We start from the raw sequence: 20055 nt of genomic DNA on the forward strand, positions 1-20055 counted from the left end.
TTCAGCTCTTGAAGTTACCGGTTAAGTATGGAATCAAAAATTTAAAAAACTTGCAAGAGTGTTTCCAAATCTTGCCACAGAGGTTAAAGTAATTCTCTTTATAAAATACTGTTAGGAGATTAATGAAGGCAATCATTGTACTGTTCCAGAGAGAAACTGTATAGTAACGGCTGGTTAAAGTATCTGCGACAGCATTTGCTGCAGATGGGACCTACTGAAGAACAGAACTGCCCTACTAGCAAGCTTAATACTACCAAGCAATGAAGTCCAACCTTCTGCTATTTTTTCCTGCAAGGGATAYGAATATCTTAATTCCTGCCTTCTCTTAAATCTACATATATCCCAGGATTCCACATAGACCTTGGATCAACTTTAAATTTTGACTGCATTCCTATTTTATTGTCTTGAGCAGYTGGTAGCCACAGACCAAATACTTTATGACTCCACAGCAGTGGATGGTAGCAAAGATGTGGAAAAATACTGTTTTAGCATCAACTTCACCAATGAGTAACATATGCCCAGGAGCGTATGTTGCTTGTCACATTTCCCAAAGTCCTTCTGAGGCCTATTTCAGGGAAATGTGATGCAATGTTTTCCCACAGAAGAATAACCTATAAGGAGCTGTGCTAACCACATCTGCCACTTCTCACCAGTATCCTACTGTTTTGGTTTCCTTAGACACCAAAGTGTGGAATTACCTAATTGAAAACCCTCAGGAGCAGACTCATGTCAACTGCCATCAATTCTTTGTTCTGCTCCAGTCCACAAGTTACACTGCAAAACAAGTCACGCAATTCAATATGCTCCTCCAAAATGAGTACTGTTTATCTTCTACTGCTGTTCAAAAGAACACAGGAATATTTGTAAAGGAATGAGATACTATGGTAGCAGCCATAATCATAATTGAGTAGCTGAAGAATCGCTACAAGAAGACAATTTAATTAATCACTTTTCATTTTCAAGAGCTTAATTCAACTCTTAGTTACTGGAAAAACTGGAAAAAAATGTTTTAGTAGGGTTTGGATTTGACCCTACATACACTGTTCTCATACAGCAACACTGYAGGAATCGCTTATCTATCCAGTGACCACAGAAAAGCTTTTGAGCAGCCATTAGTACACATATACACATCCGAATCTAAAATTCCTGTCCTGTAAGATTAACTTCAGTACGTGCAAAAACTTTAAGAGACAYGAAATTATTTATAGAAACACATTTTAGAAACTACAGTCTTTTTTACTCTAAAATATTAAATGTAGCACAGCCCATTACAAACAGTGGAAATACTAGAAATATTCATTTTTATATTTCTGAAGTAAGTTTATCCTAATAACCAGTTTATTCCACCGCCATTTTCTTCTGCTGGCCTTGAGGAATCTTGTGACAACGTATTTCTCAATTAAGTGCACAAAGTTCTTACTACAGTTTTCAGACTTAAGACTCCAAAAGCCTAAAAATATTTTAACTATATCTGCATTAGGAAAACATCTCCACCTCAATATAAAAAAGAGAAAAAAACAAGAAAAGAATGTTAGAGTTGATCAGCAGAATGGAATTTCAACAAAAACTGAAGGAACCAGGTGTTCAGCTTTTATGGATTCAACTTCCTCGACAGGATATATGCTTAAAAATGATGCTAGCAATTATGAAAAGCCCAAACTGTCATGTCACCAGCAGTTTAACAGCACTTCTGACATCTGGAAAAAGTTTATTATGGAATAAATTCATAAGAAATATTGTTCCATTATGCAATTTATTTCCAGTGAAATCAAATTCTGCTACTGCTGTGATCACAGAACATCTTCACATTTGATGCAAATATGAGAGATCAATTACAAAGTCACTCAGTGGCACTAACTTTGACAAAAACAAACAGTTTGGTTATACAATGTAAAACAGGTTATAAGCATAACTTTAATAATGCTCCAACTGCACTGCAGTTGCAAGAACTTGAACACATAAAGTGCCACATTAATTATCTTTTCGGACAAATTTATCATAATACAAGCTTTAGATATTATGGTTAACAGCAACATTCTACTGCAAAAAAAGGGTACACATTTTTCCAACTTTCAGTTTGAAAATTTCAGTTATTGTTGTAAATCTAAATAGTTTAGAAAGTCTTACGTCTTCTTTCTAAACTAAAATATATACTATATATATATATATATATATATAATATTTTACAGATAATATTTTATATTTAACTGTTTTCACATTGTAATTAAACAGGAGAAATTTACAGTTTTATTTTGGTGGCCAAGACTTCGTTTCAGACCCTAGTTTGGAGTTCCTGTCGCACTGTGAACAGACGATGAGGAATCATGATCAGACAGAAAGGAGGCAGTGGCAGCAGCTGCTTCAGAAAGCATGGGTGCAAGCACATGACGACAAACAGGACATGTTCCCGACTGCAGAAAAAGAAAAAACAGGTAACTTTCACAGTTTGCACACAATTCCAAGTAAAAAAGATAAAGGTTTTGATTTACAAAGTATACCACATCTTAACAACAGCACTACCTCAAGGTTAGATTTTGCTGAAGGAGCTTACTTGAATAGAGCTAAGAAACTTAATGTCATCACAAATGAAAGCAGCATTTTGCTTTTACATCACCCTCATTCTCAGTTACACAAAAGAAACATCATGCCCTTTACAAAGAGATAGGCTCTCTTCAAAAAATAGTTTTTACAAGTGGGAGCTTTTTTTGAAGCAAGGAATAAATATAAACTAGGTACAGCCCAAAAGTAATATGAAATGTTTTTCCTAGTAATTATGAAACTTTGTCCTAGTTTTCAGCAAGAACAGTTACTACTATGACAGTAGAAAAATGCAAGACACAACGCAAATAATACAAAGATAGAAATAACGTTATGAACGTAAAAAATGTTAAAACTCCCACCAACAACCATGCTGCAGGAGATCTAATCTTACTCCCCTGATCTGAATGAATAATCTTTCTCCTGTACCTCTGGATGAAATGGCACATGAAACCTTAGTACTCTTCTAAAAGCTATTTAACAGCTATCAAATCTAGACTCATACTATATGTAAAGCTGAGTGCAAGAGGGAATTAAAAATACTAGTTAATCAATCCAGGTCTGTTACTCTAGCTTCAGTTCAAGCCTTTGTAACACATTTTGAAAAAAACAGYAATTACGGGTGATAAAAATGAAGCCTAATTCGGTGTAGATTTCACAGAGGTAAGCTTTCTAAACTCCTCTGCCAGCACTCTAGCAGGTGTTTCTGTTCTCCTGCCTGTTCTCCACCATAAACAGACCTGGCAACGGGCACAYGTTCTGGCAAAACACATTCTCGGTTTCTCTCGGAGAAAAATCAAGTCATCGTCTTTACTTCAGATACGAGTAAAGAAAACTTCTCTTTTTAACCAAATTACAATTCATTATTACTGAACGCAAACCATGTAGTTTTCCCAAAAATGTTCTCCACCTCATTCAAGGAGAATGAAAAAAGCCTAAACCCTAAAACCAGGGTTCTCCTTATACAAATGAAAAGCATTCAGTTATTCAGTTTATTTATACCTACATATAATAAGCACACCTAACAACCAGGTTATTCCCTTTCAGGTTAGTACAGATAAAAATTACTTTCCTGACTTCAAATAGATTTTGGTTCCACAAACCATAAACATAATTTAACCTGTTTTTTAATAATATTTCAACCACATTTTTAAAAAGTTATAAACTGTTACTACCAGAAAAAAATGCTCAGAAAAAAAAAATCTCTTAGTACTTACCTTCTGTAACCAAAGAGTTACACAAGGCTTRTGAAAGAAATGATGACAGGGTAGCTCTGTTATGATTTCATCTTTTACATATTCACTGCAACAAATAGCACAGCACTGGTCTTGGCCAACAGCTACGAAGAAGAAAAAGCTTTATTATTATTATTATTTATATCTAAGATGAACTGAAATCAAATCAATGTATACTAACAATATCACAGAATCATAGAACATCAATAATGAATCATAGAATATCAATAATGATAAAATACAAATGACACCTACTCCATTAAAAATTAGTCTTCCAAACCGACTTAAACTTATACTCACAGACTGATTCAAGATGCAAAGGCTTATGAACATACCTCTTAGAACAGCATTGTCAGCTGCACAATAAGTGTACTTAAATACTTATCCATGCTGTTATAGAAAGTTAAAGTTGTTCTTTTAAACTTTGCAGAAATTAACTGTTTTTTCCATACCATTGTGGTCATCTGTGACAATAATCTGTGGCAGGCAGTCTATACTTTCTTTACTTGCTGGTGGATGAGCCTGTTCAACATCAACAGCCAGAGACTCCAAATGTGCCAGAGCAGTCTGAAAGGAGAGACCAAGTTCTTTTACTCACAAATGAACATTTMATATAAAAACAAACAAACAAACAAAAAACAAACAAACAAAAAAAGGAAACCAGGTCCAATCATATTACTTTCTCAAACAGAAGACTGAAGTGAGTTACATCCATCAGACTAGCCATTAGATCATTTTTATCTTTGTGAGGAACGAGCTGAAACTCAAAGTCAAAACATTAACAGTTTGTTTTCTAATCTTTCTTAAAAAAATAAAATAAAATCAGGTCAAAGTTGCAATTTATTCTCTAATGAACAGTTGCTCATACTATAAAGTGACAGAATAAAGTGGTCTGAAAAAAATACATTTAGAGAAGGCAGCAAGTCACAATCTAATGAAGCTTGTAAATACCAAAACTGTCATTACATTTCACTTTCTGAACATAAAAGCTTCATTGATATTTTTTCTGGCTTCAGCTACAACATCACCTAGATACTTAACTTTTCATTAAGTACCTGAGCTACATTGTCAATATAAATTTTCAGGGAAGAAAAAAAAAAAAATAAAAAGAAAGGTTTGGTCCAYATAGGTCATTATACAGATAACAAACATCTAAGGCATAGGGCTCTGTGAGAAGCTGTCACCTGCTTGAAACTTAAGATCTTGATCATACAGAATGATTAAGAATCCAATGCCACAGCAAGCAGAATTGATGCCTAGATTATATGTTTGATCGTATGAGAGGACCTAAAAGTAAAAAAATCTTCAGTAAAAAATCACTAGGCAGCAAATGTAACCAATCTGAACTCTAAGAAATGTAGGAGATGCACCTGGTTGTGTACTAGCAATACAAATTGAAACTGAAGAGCCAAAAGAACAGAAGCATTGAGTTCATATCCTGAATGAACTATTCATACTCCTCATGAACTACTTCCTGTTCTAACCAATGTGCACTTTATTTATTCTAATGGCCAAAAAAAACTTCTGTTGAGAAGTTTCAGATAACATGTTATTTTTGTAATCTTTGGGGAAAATATAAAGGACATTCCACCATCTAGTAACTAAAAAACCCCTATATATATATATATATAAAATATATATAATAAAATACACACACACACACACACACACACACACACACACACACACACACACTACAGAAACATTTGATTACACATAAACCCCTTCAGTATTTTTCCCCACAATCTCTGGAGAAAGTTGTTTGAACGCTAGCCTGAGAATACGTCTGCACCCCCGGTGCGGTGGTATGGCAGCTCAGGCCGCCTTCCCACGACGGTTGTAACCCAGCAGCTCTACACCTGCAGTCCAGGATTTTGTGGCAGCGCAGAGATCAGCATGAGCTAACAGACAAATATTTACAGGTTCTGCTAAGCTCACTTCTAGCASGAGTATTCTCATCTGTAAATCAGATGGTTTAAAAGTAACCATGTTACTTTTAACCATTYAAAGTAACTTTTAACCATTACAAAAGTTATCCATGGTGCAATATAGAAGTCTACTTGCAAAATAAATGCATTTCTCAAATTTAACAGCTTAAACTCAGCCAAGTCTTCTACAATAGACAATATTGCCTTAGTGACATTTAGCATTTACAATAGTATTCCTACCGCTGTGACGGACTGAGAGTAATTTGTAGGTTAAAAAAAAAAAAAAAGACTTTAATTAGATCAGTTGCTTCAGCTGGTATTAGACAAGCTCTTGGGCACACAAAAGGTTACAAGATTACCTACAAACCCACAAAACATTATTCTACAAACCTCTGTGTCTATTTGCAGTATTAGTACTCTAAGACAGAAAATAGCAATATTTACAAAAGCATTGTGCTGTTTGCTTTTGAAARCAACATAAAAGAAACATCAGAGAAAAGAAGCCTCACAATGACTCCAGAGCTTGAAACCACATCTCTAAACTCAAAGCAGACCGAAGAAGTGTCCATTCCACAACTCTGGCGTCAAGGTTTTTGAGATACCTTTACTATCATCCTCCTAATTACATGCGGTGACTGCTTATTGTTCCACGTACCACAAACTCAGTGCTGGATACAACTAAAACCAGGTTTTAAGTTCCTTAAATCTGTGAATCAGCACAGGGAATATCTATAAACAAACTCACTAACACTGCAGAGRCACCCGAGCTATTTTAGACTCCTACTGAGGTAACCAAACATTCCCAGTAAGTAATATYCTTAAAACAAATTGAAGTAGAAAAAAGTCTCACACAGATGTTGTTATGTTTTCAGGACAGAAGCTACTTTAATAGGATCCCAGTGTCTTACAGAAAATAGCCGCTTCTTGTCCCCTCCAAATATCACAGTTAACTGTGACAAATTTGTCAGTCTGTCTGTCTCTCACAGAGAGAAGATGYACCTGAATTTTGGAAGCACTATGTCACATCCCTTTCAAGAGTTGCACAGCTATAGCAAATTGGTTTTACTGGATAGAGAAATTTTTTGAAAGATCTCTGAGCTATAACAAACTGAATAAAATCATAGTCATTAGACAGGCTTTTAAGGATACTGTAATTAAACTCAACCCAATCTGTTCCTCAAATCAAAATAATACTTACTAAAGCTAGTCAAAGTCTAGATTTCTATGTTACTAAACCTCTGGTGCAAAAGTACTTCTCTTTGCCAGGAAGCAGACCGGTTACTTTTTAAACCTGAAGCCAAAGGAGAGGCCTGTCATACCCATAAAGCAGAACCAGACCAAGCAAGGTTTAATACCTTCTTGTCTTAAATCCAAACCTAAATACTAAAATAGTGTAACCAGCAACTGCATTTTGTAACACTGTAACACCAGTGATAACATAACAAGCAACAACTATTCTCTAACAGAGGCAAGCATAAACATATAAATAATACAAAATCATAAAGGAGCAAAGAGGCTGGTGGTATGGTTGTTCAAATAGGGTAAAGGGAAATGTGAAATCTGTAAGGCAAGTGCAAAAGATGTAGAACAAGCAGGAGAGGTGTCTAGTGAAACCAAATAGTCCTGCAGAATAAGCAACAAAAAGGCCTCAGAAAACCAGAACAAGCCCTGGTAAGATGAACTTTGTCAACAGCAGATGAAATTACTCTTTTTTTTTCTTTCTTTTTTTTTTTTTTTTTTTTTTTTTTTTTTTTTTTGGGGGGGGGGCGGTGGTGTAGGGAGATGAGTATAAAACAGCAATAATGAAGGGGAAGAGAAAAGAGAAAAGACAGCTCACTTCAGTTCCAGCTTCCCCCAAAGTGCTCTCAAGCCTGATCACCTTGACCTTACTCCCTGGGACACTCTCCCTGCAATCTATGCCTCCCTATTGAAACATGGACACATTTGGCTGCAACGAACCACAGCACAAAAATTTCCATCCTACAAACATTTTCTACGCTCCCTATAAATAGATGATCAGGATCTGYATTTTTCTAGTAGACAGAGAAGGTATTTTCAGGAATTTGTCTCTTATCTGAACTTAAAAAGACTCAAGTTTAGTTTGCTCTTGGCATCCTAAAATAAAACATTTTCTTAAAAATTTTATTTTTTCCTGAAAATGCTGTATTCCACATATCTGAGCAAGCATAGTGACCACAGTAGCAAAGATGAGGAAAGGCTTTGTAACATTATGACATATTTAAGTCATTTACTGTTCCTCTGAAAGATATTAGACTTTYAGGTTTGTAGAAAAGACTTTTACATCTTCATTCACAATTGCCTGACAAACAGGGAAATTTTTAGTTAAAAGTTAGTCTGAAAGCAGTTCCAAGAACACAAGTTTCTAGTCCATGTTAAACCAGCACGTAATAGGGCCACAGCGTAAGTTATTAAAGCAGTGTTGTCGTATATATGGCATTAGCCATTCGTAATTCCTATTTTCAAGTAGGAAATATATTCTAATCCTGTCTACATCTTGCTGTGGTTGCTAAAAACATGTTCTCAGGGAAAAAAAAATCAAAATGAATCCTAGACAGATGTCACCAGGCCTATTTTGGCCAGTTTTTCTCAACTTCCAGGAACACTTACAAGACTGCCTAAAAGAAATGCTGGATAATCCTTGCTCTTATTTTCTGAGCAATTGTAGCAGTTGCCTTCAACCTGATGACGGGTGCTCTATCTGTTCTGTTTGGGATGTGGGATGGGAACAAACATTTACAATCCTTAYTCAAAACTTGTGCTGTTCATTTAGTCACACGTGTTCCTTCTATTACAGTTACTCTTTCTGCCATTTCTAAAAGGCAAGAATTACTAGGAAAACAATATTCCTAACAGCTTTCCAGGAGCATGCAGGCAAACAGATACRGACATCAGTATACCTAAAAGGTAAAGCATAGAAACCTGAAATATCCAACAAGCATCAGAAAATAACTTTTTCTTGATGCATTCTGTAAGCAAACATAATAAAAGCCAATCTTTTAAACAGCAAGACAGTAGGTAATAACCCTCAATAGAAAGGATYTTAATTCACCTTAATCAGATTGGCAAAGTACAAAGAGCATAGCACTGATAAATACAAATTAAAATGATACCTTATATTGCTGTGTTCTAGAGGAGCAGATATATGAATCAGCTATCATATCTGACATCTAGCTGTTACATGCACCACTRATGTTTTGAAATTTCTTTCTGGGTATTTATTTACTGTCAACAACACAGAAATTAACAGACAGACAGCATCAATGCTCTTTCAGAAAGAGAGAGGTGGGAATGAAGTACCTCTGGACCAAACTGCAGCACTCAGGAAGRATCTACGGAAGCACAGCATCGATGGATCTCCCCATAACAACTCAGGTCTTGACACTGCTTATAAAGTAGCTCTTTACTGCTGACTAATTCCAGTTATGCCAGACTTCCTTGTCCATCATAAAGTTTCAGACATCCAAGTGTGAATTTCAAACACTAATACTGGTTAGAAGAATTGGCTTTCCCTCTTGTACAATATCTATAGTAACTGGATGTAACCTGTACCATACTTGAAGAATAACTAACACCTTTGTGGCCATCTATCTGCTTGCTAAGTGGTTCAATAACACTCAGTCCTGGTGACATTAATGTAATTACAGTGGCTTCTCTGTCAGCCATGCATATAGTCACCTAGGATTGCTTTTACAGGTCAGCCTGACAAGAGTCTGCACATTTCATCTGGCAGAATAACTAGAGGCTTTTGTTACACAGCAGTGAGAAAAAAAAACAAAACACAGAGCCTTAACACCCTTAGTCTCCTATTCATGTGTTAACATACAGATTCAAAAAAAAAAAAAAAAAAAAAGGGGGGGGGGATTAGATTCCTCTCTCTACCCAGAACCTCTTGCTCTGGTGCAAAGGAGAAGGTGAACTGCTTCTGTAGTTCTGTCCCTTCTGTTGGGGTGAGCGAAACTGTAGCTATGAAAAGGGCATGGAAATTTTCATATACAATTTCAAAATACTGGTTTTGTAATAAAGGTACCAATAGACCTCTTACACATTAAGAAGCAGTTTYGAAGTGTTTCCAGATGAGCAATGATCAGATCTTACATAGTTGGAGAAGACCCTTGGGACTTGCTCTTAAATAATGCTGACCTCCTATACCCCTCGGGGGAAGTAGGAGGGCTAGAAAATGAATCTTTGAATTTGATTCCTTTCCCCCTTGGAAAATGCTCAAAGTTTATTTACAATTTTCCATCAAATCATTAACTCCCCAGATAGCCATGAGAAAAACAAAAAAAGATCTATGATTGTTCTACTGACAGTCAGCTTTAGAAAAAATTTTAAGAAGTCCTTGGTACCACGCCTGTGAGCACACTAGGACATATAGTCTGCTCTGATCATCCCTTTAAGAGCTAATAATCAWGCAGCAGTGCCCTTCAACTTATGTCATTTATGTATGAAACACTCAAGATAACTGTTGCAACACCGTATTATATACCTACACACCATTTAACTCRTATTTTGGTAAATATCCTGCAGGAGAGGTTTCTGGCAATGCAAGAATTGTCAAGTCTCATCAAACTGAGTTCCACCTAGCTCCATACTCAGTGTGAGAGTGGCCAGTACCAGGCAATCCACGAAAAAGAAAAAAAATACGAAAAACTATAGTAGTTCTTAATAACAAAAGCTGATTTATCTGAAGTTAGACAGATGAAATGAGATTTATCAAAGCCACGTTAAGTAAAAAGAAATGCTTTAAAAAAATGAGAGAGAGAGAGAGAGAGAGAGAGAGAGTCAAGACAATCAAATCCAAACCAGTCTTGTATCAAGGAATAAAAAGATGAAACTTCTGTTCTATTTATATTTTTACAAAAACAAGTTGGGATAATCTCGGGACACAGATCCAGGTGCAAGCGAACATTATTTTGTTATGTMGGGAGTTAAGGAAAATTCTTTAGAATAACTTAAATGGCACATGTTTATACTGGTAGAAATGAATATCTCTTTTCTAAGAGAAAATAAATATCGTATTCTAAAAACATTTGTGCTGATCAACGACATCTTGCACTATATCATTTAAAAGAATTTTAACATTTATTTTCAAGCTCACAAACCTGAAAGTTCAAGCTGAAATGAATGGGAAAGTCATTTTTTTCTGATTCTTGGTCAACTCCTGAATAAGGATTCAGTAATGAAAGCCTATGTCACAACATCACTGACACAATACCACTGAGAATATGTAGACTATTCTTATGTACTGCTGTAAAGCTGACTGGAATAAGACGTAAGCTCTTTTGTATTTAATGTTAACATATAAAAGATTTATTTTAATAATTAAATTAAAAAAGAGTCTATCTGAAATTCACAATGACTTGAATATTTGGCTATTAAAAAAAAAATCAACAAAATCTTAGTGTGCTTTGGTCTTATTTTACACAGAAGTCAATCAYTATATTTTAATACCTCCATAGCTTGTGCTAAGCGTTCCTCTAACGCCATATATGTAAGAAATTGAGGGTCCACATATGAAATGGCTTGAGCAACTCCTAGGCCATCCCCAAATTCATCRAGTAGTCTGAAAAATATAAATTAGGTAATACAGTCTTCATTTCAAAGTTACTATTAACAACAGAAGGGCTGGATACATTAATTATTGTGTATAATCTAACATCACCAGTAACATGTGTACTCTTAGAGGTGACATTCACAGCAAGTTTTTACTGTTAACCGCTTCAGAATAAAGGTCCGTGCAGTTACAGGAGTTTAGCCAATAAATTTCACATACATGTTATTAAGCTACTTTTWAAATTAGCATTCAGATTTTAGTTATGGTTTACAGCTCTTAGCTTAGCAGAAGCTGTAAATTCYGTTTTCAACATTCAGAGATCAAATTTCAAAATAGGCACAAGCAAAATCATGTACATATCTGTATATGCTGAGCAGACAAAACTTAACAGCCTGTTAGAGAAGTTTCTTCCTTCCCATTCTGATCACTTAAGAAAGTTTGCTGAGCCTAGCCTCCAGAACCAAAAACTGCCATTTGTCCATACCCTACTAACAACCCTCCAATTTCCTTCGTAGCTTGTTGCAATAGTTAATTGCGTTGCACTGCAAGAATATGTACCTTTCTTTCAGCTTAAGCTTCCATGCATTACTCCTTGTTATGCTCTTTGTAAATATACCAAAGAGACTGGCATATTCTCCTTACTAAGGTACTTCTACACTGTAATTTAATTATTTTTAATAAGCATAAGCTTTAAGTCTCTCACTGGAAAGCATTCTCTCCAGCTCACATTAACATTCACTTTAAAATAAACGCACTATACTATTCTAGGATCAAGCTGTGCAAGTGGCTCTGCAATCCTCCTGCTGCTTGGAGGAATTTTCTAATAATTATCTTACAATATTCTTCAATAATCTAATAAAAGAAAATCAAGTGAAATATTCAAAATTATGGCAATATTAGGTTTCCACTTGGCATTACAAACACAGATAAAAGGGGTTTTATAAAGTCTAACTTACACCAATGGCAATGGAGGAAAAGTTACAAAATACCACCAACTTAAATGCTGATTACATTCATATTGCTATACATTTATTATACTTCCACCATATTTAGCAGCCTGAAAATGAATTGAAAAATACACCTAATATCTCTGAAGTAACCATTCAGTATACCAGAATCTCCACCAATCACAGGCTGATTTAGTGAATTTATGTCCTTTATCTCTTGTTAGAAGAAACACAGCACTTTAGCTTAAAACCTTATAATGWAGGATTACCAGTCCTTGAAGCAAGTGATACTGATGAACATCCACATCCCAATGTGTAACATAAAAATCAAACCAAAAAATAACTAAAAACYCCTCTGAAACCAAACCAGGAAACTATCACAGGCATACCTCCACTCCACATCCAGGTCTTCACTCATGCTGGAGTCATCCTCAAGGTTGTTGTTCCCATCCAACATAAAGAAGCCAGGATGCACAAAATGACTAACTGGATCATCTTCCTCATCACTGCTACTTTCTATTTCTTCATGGTACTGTAACCAAGGAATCTCTCCTTCCTCCAAAGAAGTCTGTTCCCTTCAAATAAATAAATAGATGAATGAAAAGCTAAAACTAGAAATTTGGAAGAATTTGCAGCTTCATAAAAGAACAGAAGCTAAACATATTACAACAAGAGCTGCAGCTGTATGTTTCTCAGACTACAAAGCYCTGGATTCTCAACTCAGCATTTGCTGTAAAAAACAAGAAATAGCTAGTTGTATCAGCAGACCCATCCAGACCCAGAATCTTGTGACCCCATGGTTCTGTGGCAAAAGTGTTTGTCTAATGTTCAAGACCAGTGGTACAGTGAACAGCTTTCTTTGCRTTTCCCTTAGCATGTCTGTCAGGGCTAGCAACTTTGGTACTAAAGATTATCTTATTCCTGAAATTGTTAAAAAGAAAGGCTCTCCTGACAGTCTGAAAAGGTTTTCCAAAGGGAAGGGAAGCTCGGCTTCAAAGCAAAGAGATATGATTAGTGGAAAAAAAGCTATATACATGAGAAAAAAAAAAGAAAGATTCTTTTCCTTCCTGGATTTTCTAGAACAGCACAAGTCACCTGGATGTTTCTTACCACAGGTCTGCACGACTCACTTTTCATAATGGAGGGCAAATAAACAGGAACCACATCAGAAATAGGTATACTTGCAGCTTGTTCAAATTAAAGAATGCTGAAGAGCAGACAGCTCTCCTACTGTTGTTCTGAAGCAGATGGATTTTTATAATGTTTTCATAAAGCCATGCTAATTCTTCAAAACTCAAGGAGACAATGATACAGACAAGGTAATGACACAGATTTGGACTGCTTGGTGTTAGCTAACTGTTTGCCTTAGTGTGAAAGAAGCAGACAGAAAGAAGCAGCATGACTTACTGCTAAATAAAGCCCCCAATTAAGAACACAAGTTTGATAATAGATGCTTAGAAAAAAAAATCCCTTTACCTTATCCTTAGTTACTTCTATATACAAAGCTTGCCTTCCAACCAAGGCAGAAGTAATTAAAACAATGAACAACTGGAAAAATGAAATGAAAATAAAAAAATAAAACAATGAAAAACTGAGACGAAAGCTTTCAGCAAGGAATTCCTTCTTCAAGTTTACTATAATCAACGATAGAGCTGCAGAAATACCTAAACAAAAGAGCGGCAGTCCCATTCACTAAAATATGAGAATCAAGGAAGCAAACAGAAAAAAATAGCTTTGCACAGCGTACAAAGTAGTATCAGAAGATGAGTAGTGTATGTCTGTGGCTTAAAAAAGGACCGCTATTTACAATTCACCTGTATGTAAACAATATTGTAGCTAGTCTTGCTTTTAAGCCTACTAACCTACTGCTTTTTCTTATTATTAGAATGCCAACACACTCTGAGTAGCTCTACTTCTTTCATAAAATAGTCAGCATTGTTGGCATGATGTAACATTTTTCCCTATTCTAAATATTGGAAACTAGTGCGATTGTTCTGATGTAGGCAAATGATTATTGCTACTATAATAATTATTTTTAGAAGGGGTATTACCTCTCTATAGTGTTGTGCTGACACCATGCTACTGCTGATGTTACTACTTAATAGGAAGTAATTTAATGAAATACAGCCATACCCTCCTTGGAAACAGAAGTCTGTGTTCTCTTCTTCTAGGCCACTGCTGTTGCTCTGCACTTCAGGCTCATGTTCCTCCCTGCCTGGGAGAGTCTCCCAGCTCTCATCGCTGGAGGACTGGTCTTTATCGGTAGCAGCCAAATACGCAGGCAGAGACGCAGACCATTCTCCATCACTGCACTCCGAGCTGCAATTTAAACAAGGCAATGCAGTGTCAATTTGATCTGCTACTTTTCTGTGAACATAGCTCTCAACATGACTACGATAGATTCGTTTTTTACTATTCATGTTTTTTCTTTTTCTTTTTTTTTTTTTTAACAGGGTAAGTATATAATTCAAAATTCACTCTTAAAAAAGAATCACGCCCATTCTACTTAGCAAAAAGGTTTTGCTCTCTTCCCTTCACATTTGCAGAGTACATGAAATACCTCAGGAATATAAGCCAAGACCAACTATACCATYACTCTGCAAAAACAAAATAATACCAGTGACCCAAGAAGTGCTTGACAAACATAGCAAATATTGGTCTTCTCTCTTGGACAAACAAAACTTTGTAAGCAAGAGCCCTTATAACTTCTCAGCTATATACAGTGCTAATTTTTTAAAAATCAAAGATACAACTGATGAATTACTGAAAAATTACTCAATTCACTAGCCCAAAAGGATGAATAGCAGAGGGGTTTTCAGAAGGAATTCATTTTTTCAGTTCCACCACAAGGTAGAAAAGAGCAGTAAATAATAAACTGTGGGCAGCTTTAAAACAACAGTGATGCTAGCAGAATCTCCAGAAGAAACACAAACTTACCCATTGCTACCTTTGCTAATACACTTAGAAGACTCATTCAATACTAGCAGTGACAGAAGACACCTAGCAAAATAGAGCAGAGTCAACCAGCTATGTCCCTTCAAAAAGTTACAGGAAAAAATGGGTAAGTGAATGGAAAACACGCTTGATAGAGCACATCTTACTAATAACACAGCAATCCARCACACCTGCAGCTCAGAATTTTTAATCTGGTAAAACCAATAAATCAGTGTGTATCAATGTTCTCACCTCTCCACCTTCAAACCCATTTTAAAGAAAAATCTCTCCTCCTGTGTAATGTTACAAACACATGCCAATAGAACTTGCTGTTTAATGATTTACTAGTACTTTTGAGAAATTGCATATTGTACGCTTCAAGTTTTATAAGAATAAGGAAGATAAAGGTCAAAGATCTTTTGGAAATATTTTAATTTGAAACAGGAATATATTTTTTTTTTTACAATTTTGAGGACTAGGGAAGGTGAAGGATATGAGAATATACATGTCCTTGGGTCATTTCAAAGGAAGTTCTTTTTTCTGTTAAAAAAGAAATCCTGATATTTTAATAGGTGAGACAGTCAGTACTGTCTAGTATATATGCTGTTCAATCCATCCTGTACATCACCAACTAAAGTTGAATCACTACCTTTTAAAAAAAAAACAAAAAGCCACTTTTTTTTAAAGGCTATTCAAATATGCTATAAGATTAGCTCAGAGATTCACATTTCTTCATTTTACTTTTCCCTATCTTATAGCCCACTTATGATTTCCAACACAGATTTTAATACAAACAACACTCCTATGTTGATAGTTAAATTTGCTCTAATATTCTGCCTTTAAAGTTCTGGCAATAAAGTTTATATAGATACAATGATTTGAAACAGAAAAGAGAATATATCTTAAGCCATTAATCCTGTACAAAGCAAGAACACTGAAAATACATATTTCAAAATGTACAATTTAATGGGGTCTAATTCTGCAGAGATACAGAACTTCATGTAATGGTTAGCGAGTTACAGACTTCCCACTTGCCAAAAGCACATGGTATTTCCTTAGCATCTGCACAAGGATTTTCCGGGAATAGTCCCTCCCCAGCTGAACTGGCCTGTACTTAGCTCCTTCAATTTAGTATCAAARTAGATGAGGCAGTAATGGACATGTTCCTCATCCATCACCCCAAYCTGGGGAGCAACCACAACCCCTCGACCTCAGAGCAAATGTAGTTCTAACAACCACGTAAGACTCCTCACAGAGCTTTTTATTACATGCCAGCATCATAAGAGCTGGGCATTTCCTCACAGCAAAAAATGTGTAGTGGAGGCCCATGCTTCAGCAACCAGTAAAGTCAATTTTTCTCTGGGTTGGAAACWGGAGCAAGTAGAGTCACAGGATGCAGCATATGACAATTCTATTCTTCATGCAGCAATAGATATMTATTTTTTAAATGTGCAAATAATGACTAAACATTCAAACATATAACTTCATCTTTTGAGAACAGAAAAGCTTGTATTAGCCCTTTTYAGAGAGTAAACATTGACATGTACTTCATAAGGGTGTATCTTTTGAAGATTTAGAACATGAATTATATTTTTAAAGCTAAATCTGCAGGTGACAAAAACTTAATGCTTCCTGTTTAGTGGTTCTTTTATTTCTACCACAAAGAGCATAATCATTTTCAGATATATAAGCTATATTTCTCTTTTTTATCATTTGTTAGCAATGCATTACTTTGCATCATGGGAGCCAATGCTCTGGTTGCCTCCATTGCCTTTTAAATTTCCAGTGCAGCATTTCATCAGAAAAAAAATAAGTTAAATAGTAATAAAAACTTTTTAAAAGCAAACACTATGAGGAAGAAAAGGATTCTTCTAAAGTCCACCTACAGCTTTAATAAGGAAAAAAAAAAAAAGTCTACTAACCCATTTTACAAGGCCTTGAGGATTTTGCTTTCTCGTAATTGGGACTCTGCAATATTTTAATGTCAAGATTTTATGAGGATTAATTTTCACGCTGTACACTCCACAAAAGCAGTGGAAATAGTGCAATAAGCAGGTTAAACTGTAAAGTATAAAAAAAAGGCACATCAACATCCAGATCAAGTTGGTCAAAATGCAGTGGAAACACAATCAACAAGGACAATGAAAGGCAAAGAGAAGAAAAAAAATGCAGAAATTTAAACTAAACAACCACAAAACCTACTGCAATTGCCATGAATTAACATAAAGTTCATACAATCATACAAATTAGTTCATCTTTTGGATAGAGAGCCCAAAAGGGGACAAGCCTGATGCTGCCCCAGGGATCCACACTATAGCCAAGTAGATCTGAAACTGTGTTCATTCAGAGTTACTTTGGAAACATCTGCTATTCCAAAGAACTTCCATTAAAAACAGGATTATAAATGATCCAATCAAATTATTCTTCAGAGACAATGAAGAAGAATAATTTCTTTTACAAAGTGTGARCGCAAGAATATAGGTAGGCTGACATGCATAATATTGAGATCTGAAAGCAAATAAGAAATTCTGAAAATAACAGTTCTTGAGGGGAATCTGTAATTTGCCAAAAAATCAAGCTGAGCAAGTTTTCCCTCYCTTCTGCATCCTCTCATTAAAAATATTAGTTTGCATTACTAGATAATACACATAGATAAATACTAGARTATTAGTGTGCTCTAACCCTAAACAAAATGATTTTTTTTTTTCTTTTTTTTCTTTCTTTTTTTTTTTAAGCAATTAGGTAGCAGGCTCCCTGTGTATCAGGTTTTCACTGTATTTTTAAAAAGCTGCTTTGGCATCCCCAGCTCAGAAGCATTACAGACCACGAGTATTCTACTAATATAACATTTGAAAATAAAATAATGAAAAAAAATGGTGACAAATAGCAATTTAAAAATCCTTACTTTTTTCCCCTCTCAGGTATTATGCCTACATTTTTGTTTAGCTTCAGAAAACACTTCTATGGACTCCTACATTTTTTAATGCTCATTAAAATGTCTGAAGCAGTAAAATGGACATAAATATTTCCATATAACTATATTTTAAAGTTTCACTCATAGTCTAAGATATTTCTCTACAATGAACTTTCTTGAAAACGAGATGCTGTATATAACTACCAGGTTGTTGTATCATATAAAACAGACTTCAGAGTGAAAGTTGAAGTTCCAGATGACAAGAAGGTATGCTCGCACAACTACATCTGTACACAGTAATACTACAAGACAGTAACATTACATCTATATGGAAGTACTAGCAATCAGCATTCCAGTAACAACCTAATCCTTCCCTTCTCCAATTCCTACGAACCAAATTTCAGTGGTTTTGTTCAGAGAAGACAGACATAAAAATCATGACAGTGGATCAGAAAAATRTAAAGTACAATTTATTTTGATTGACTTGGGGAGGGATGAAGGAGAAGAGGAGAGAGGAAAAGTTAGCATTTTGTTATATGATCATATTCTGAAATTGCTTAATTTTTTTTTTACTATGTCCCATACCATTTGCCAGCAAATTTTTTGGTTTAGCATTTTATTTTACACATAAAAWATGTAATACAGACAAAAAAGTCAAATCTCACCTGTCTTCATCTTTGTGGGACATTGAGAAGTGTCTGCTGCAGTCTTCAAACTCATCCCAGAAAGTGTTATCATCTAACACAGTTTTCCTTTCCTGAGCAGTCACATTTTTCCGTAGGTCTATTTTTGCATTTTTCTGTGCATCTTCATAGTCTCTTGGGTCAAAGAACATACTGGAACTCATTTTTTCTTTGCTGTTCTTCAAGGCACACTCTGCATGGCCATGATGGACTTCAGCAATTTCACTTCGCCTCCTAGAACTGCTCTTCTCTTCATCATCATTAGGGAGAAGCTTCTTCCTATCCAACTGATTTGTARGATTTTGTTTTCTAATTTTGGGTCTCACTACCAGTTCAGGTGAATTCTCTTGATCAGTCTTTCCATCACTGACATTTAATTCATTACAAATAGGGGTCCTGATTCCAACATCCACTATATCTTTTGTCTGTTGTGTTTCACAACTGGCAATACTCAGGTTATTTTTCAGTATAGTCTGATCTTCAGCAGAAGATATTTTAAATGTCCGGTTGTTTTGATGGGCCAAATCTGAATCTCTGTTAGAATATTTCATTAAAGGCACTGGTCCCACTTCTTCACAACATTCCTTAGAAACACTGTGGTTAAGACTGGATAACCGGGACTGTAAGTCAGAAAAAGACCCTACACCTTTYTCTAACTCAGAAAGCATGTTATCTAGTGTTTCCTGAAATACACCTGCTTCTTCTTTTGCCAAGGAAAGATTACCTTGGCCATCATCATCCTCTCCATCACTGCTATCTGGCTCATAAGAGTCAATGTTTACAAAAGCAATTCCATTCTGGCTATTCAAATCACTACACTCTCCAGAAGCATATTCTGCAAGGTCCTCAGAAATTTTATCAGGATTCATAATGTTCCCTGAGATTTGGTTGCCTTCCAGACTGTAAGAGACTAGAGAAAATGAAGTGTTCGTCTCAAAAGTTTGGCTCGATACAGTTCGACAAACCGGTGCTCCAGTTCCAACATTTTCTAACAAAGGCTCATCCGATAAACCAGAACAAACTTGAACCAATGGACTGGAACCTTTATAGAAAGTTGTAAGAAAGAATACATTGGAACAATCAAACACAATAGCAATGTTCTCATTTCCAACATCTGCTCACGAAAAAAAAAAAAGTAATTTATTGGGCAATTTGATAGAGACATTTGGCAGAGATGCACTGATTCTTTGCTAATATATTACGTTATCATTTTTATAAACTAAGCCCATATAAACAGATTAAATGATTTAGCTCAGCCTGTGATAGCAGCAGCAAGAAATATTAAGGAAGGAACATGTTCA

At 35.5% G+C, this 20055-nt stretch overlaps 1 protein-coding gene across 4 annotated transcripts in view; it reads right to left on the reverse strand.

The window, feature by feature from the left end:
- Positions 1–1688: 1688 nt before the first annotated feature.
- PJA2 (praja ring finger ubiquitin ligase 2) overlaps positions 1689–20055 on the reverse strand; it is a 37808-nt gene continuing 19441 nt past the window's right edge. For 3 of the 4 annotated variants that reach the window (XM_085305343.1, XM_085305341.1, XM_085305342.1), the window contains exons 4-11: positions 18737–19796; positions 15161–15223; positions 14357–14542; positions 12613–12798; positions 11174–11285; positions 4226–4340; positions 3756–3877; positions 1689–2411 (exon numbers count right to left, since the gene is read on the reverse strand). In XM_085305343.1, coding sequence (XP_085161469.1) covers positions 2280–2411; positions 3756–3877; positions 4226–4340; positions 11174–11285; positions 12613–12798; positions 14357–14542; positions 15161–15223; positions 18737–19796 — 1976 coding nt within the window. In that variant the 3' untranslated portion in view covers positions 1689–2279. The remainder of the gene's footprint in view (positions 2412–3755; positions 3878–4225; positions 4341–11173; positions 11286–12612; positions 12799–14356; positions 14543–15160; positions 15224–18736; positions 19797–20055) is intronic. The other variant, XM_085305344.1, reaches the window with a different exon arrangement.

This window comes from Rhea americana, unplaced genomic scaffold, assembly GCF_003343005.1.
Source record: "Rhea americana isolate MKP2758 unplaced genomic scaffold, rheAme1 scaffold_22, whole genome shotgun sequence".
NCBI classification, from domain to species: Eukaryota; Metazoa; Chordata; class Aves; order Rheiformes; family Rheidae; genus Rhea; species Rhea americana.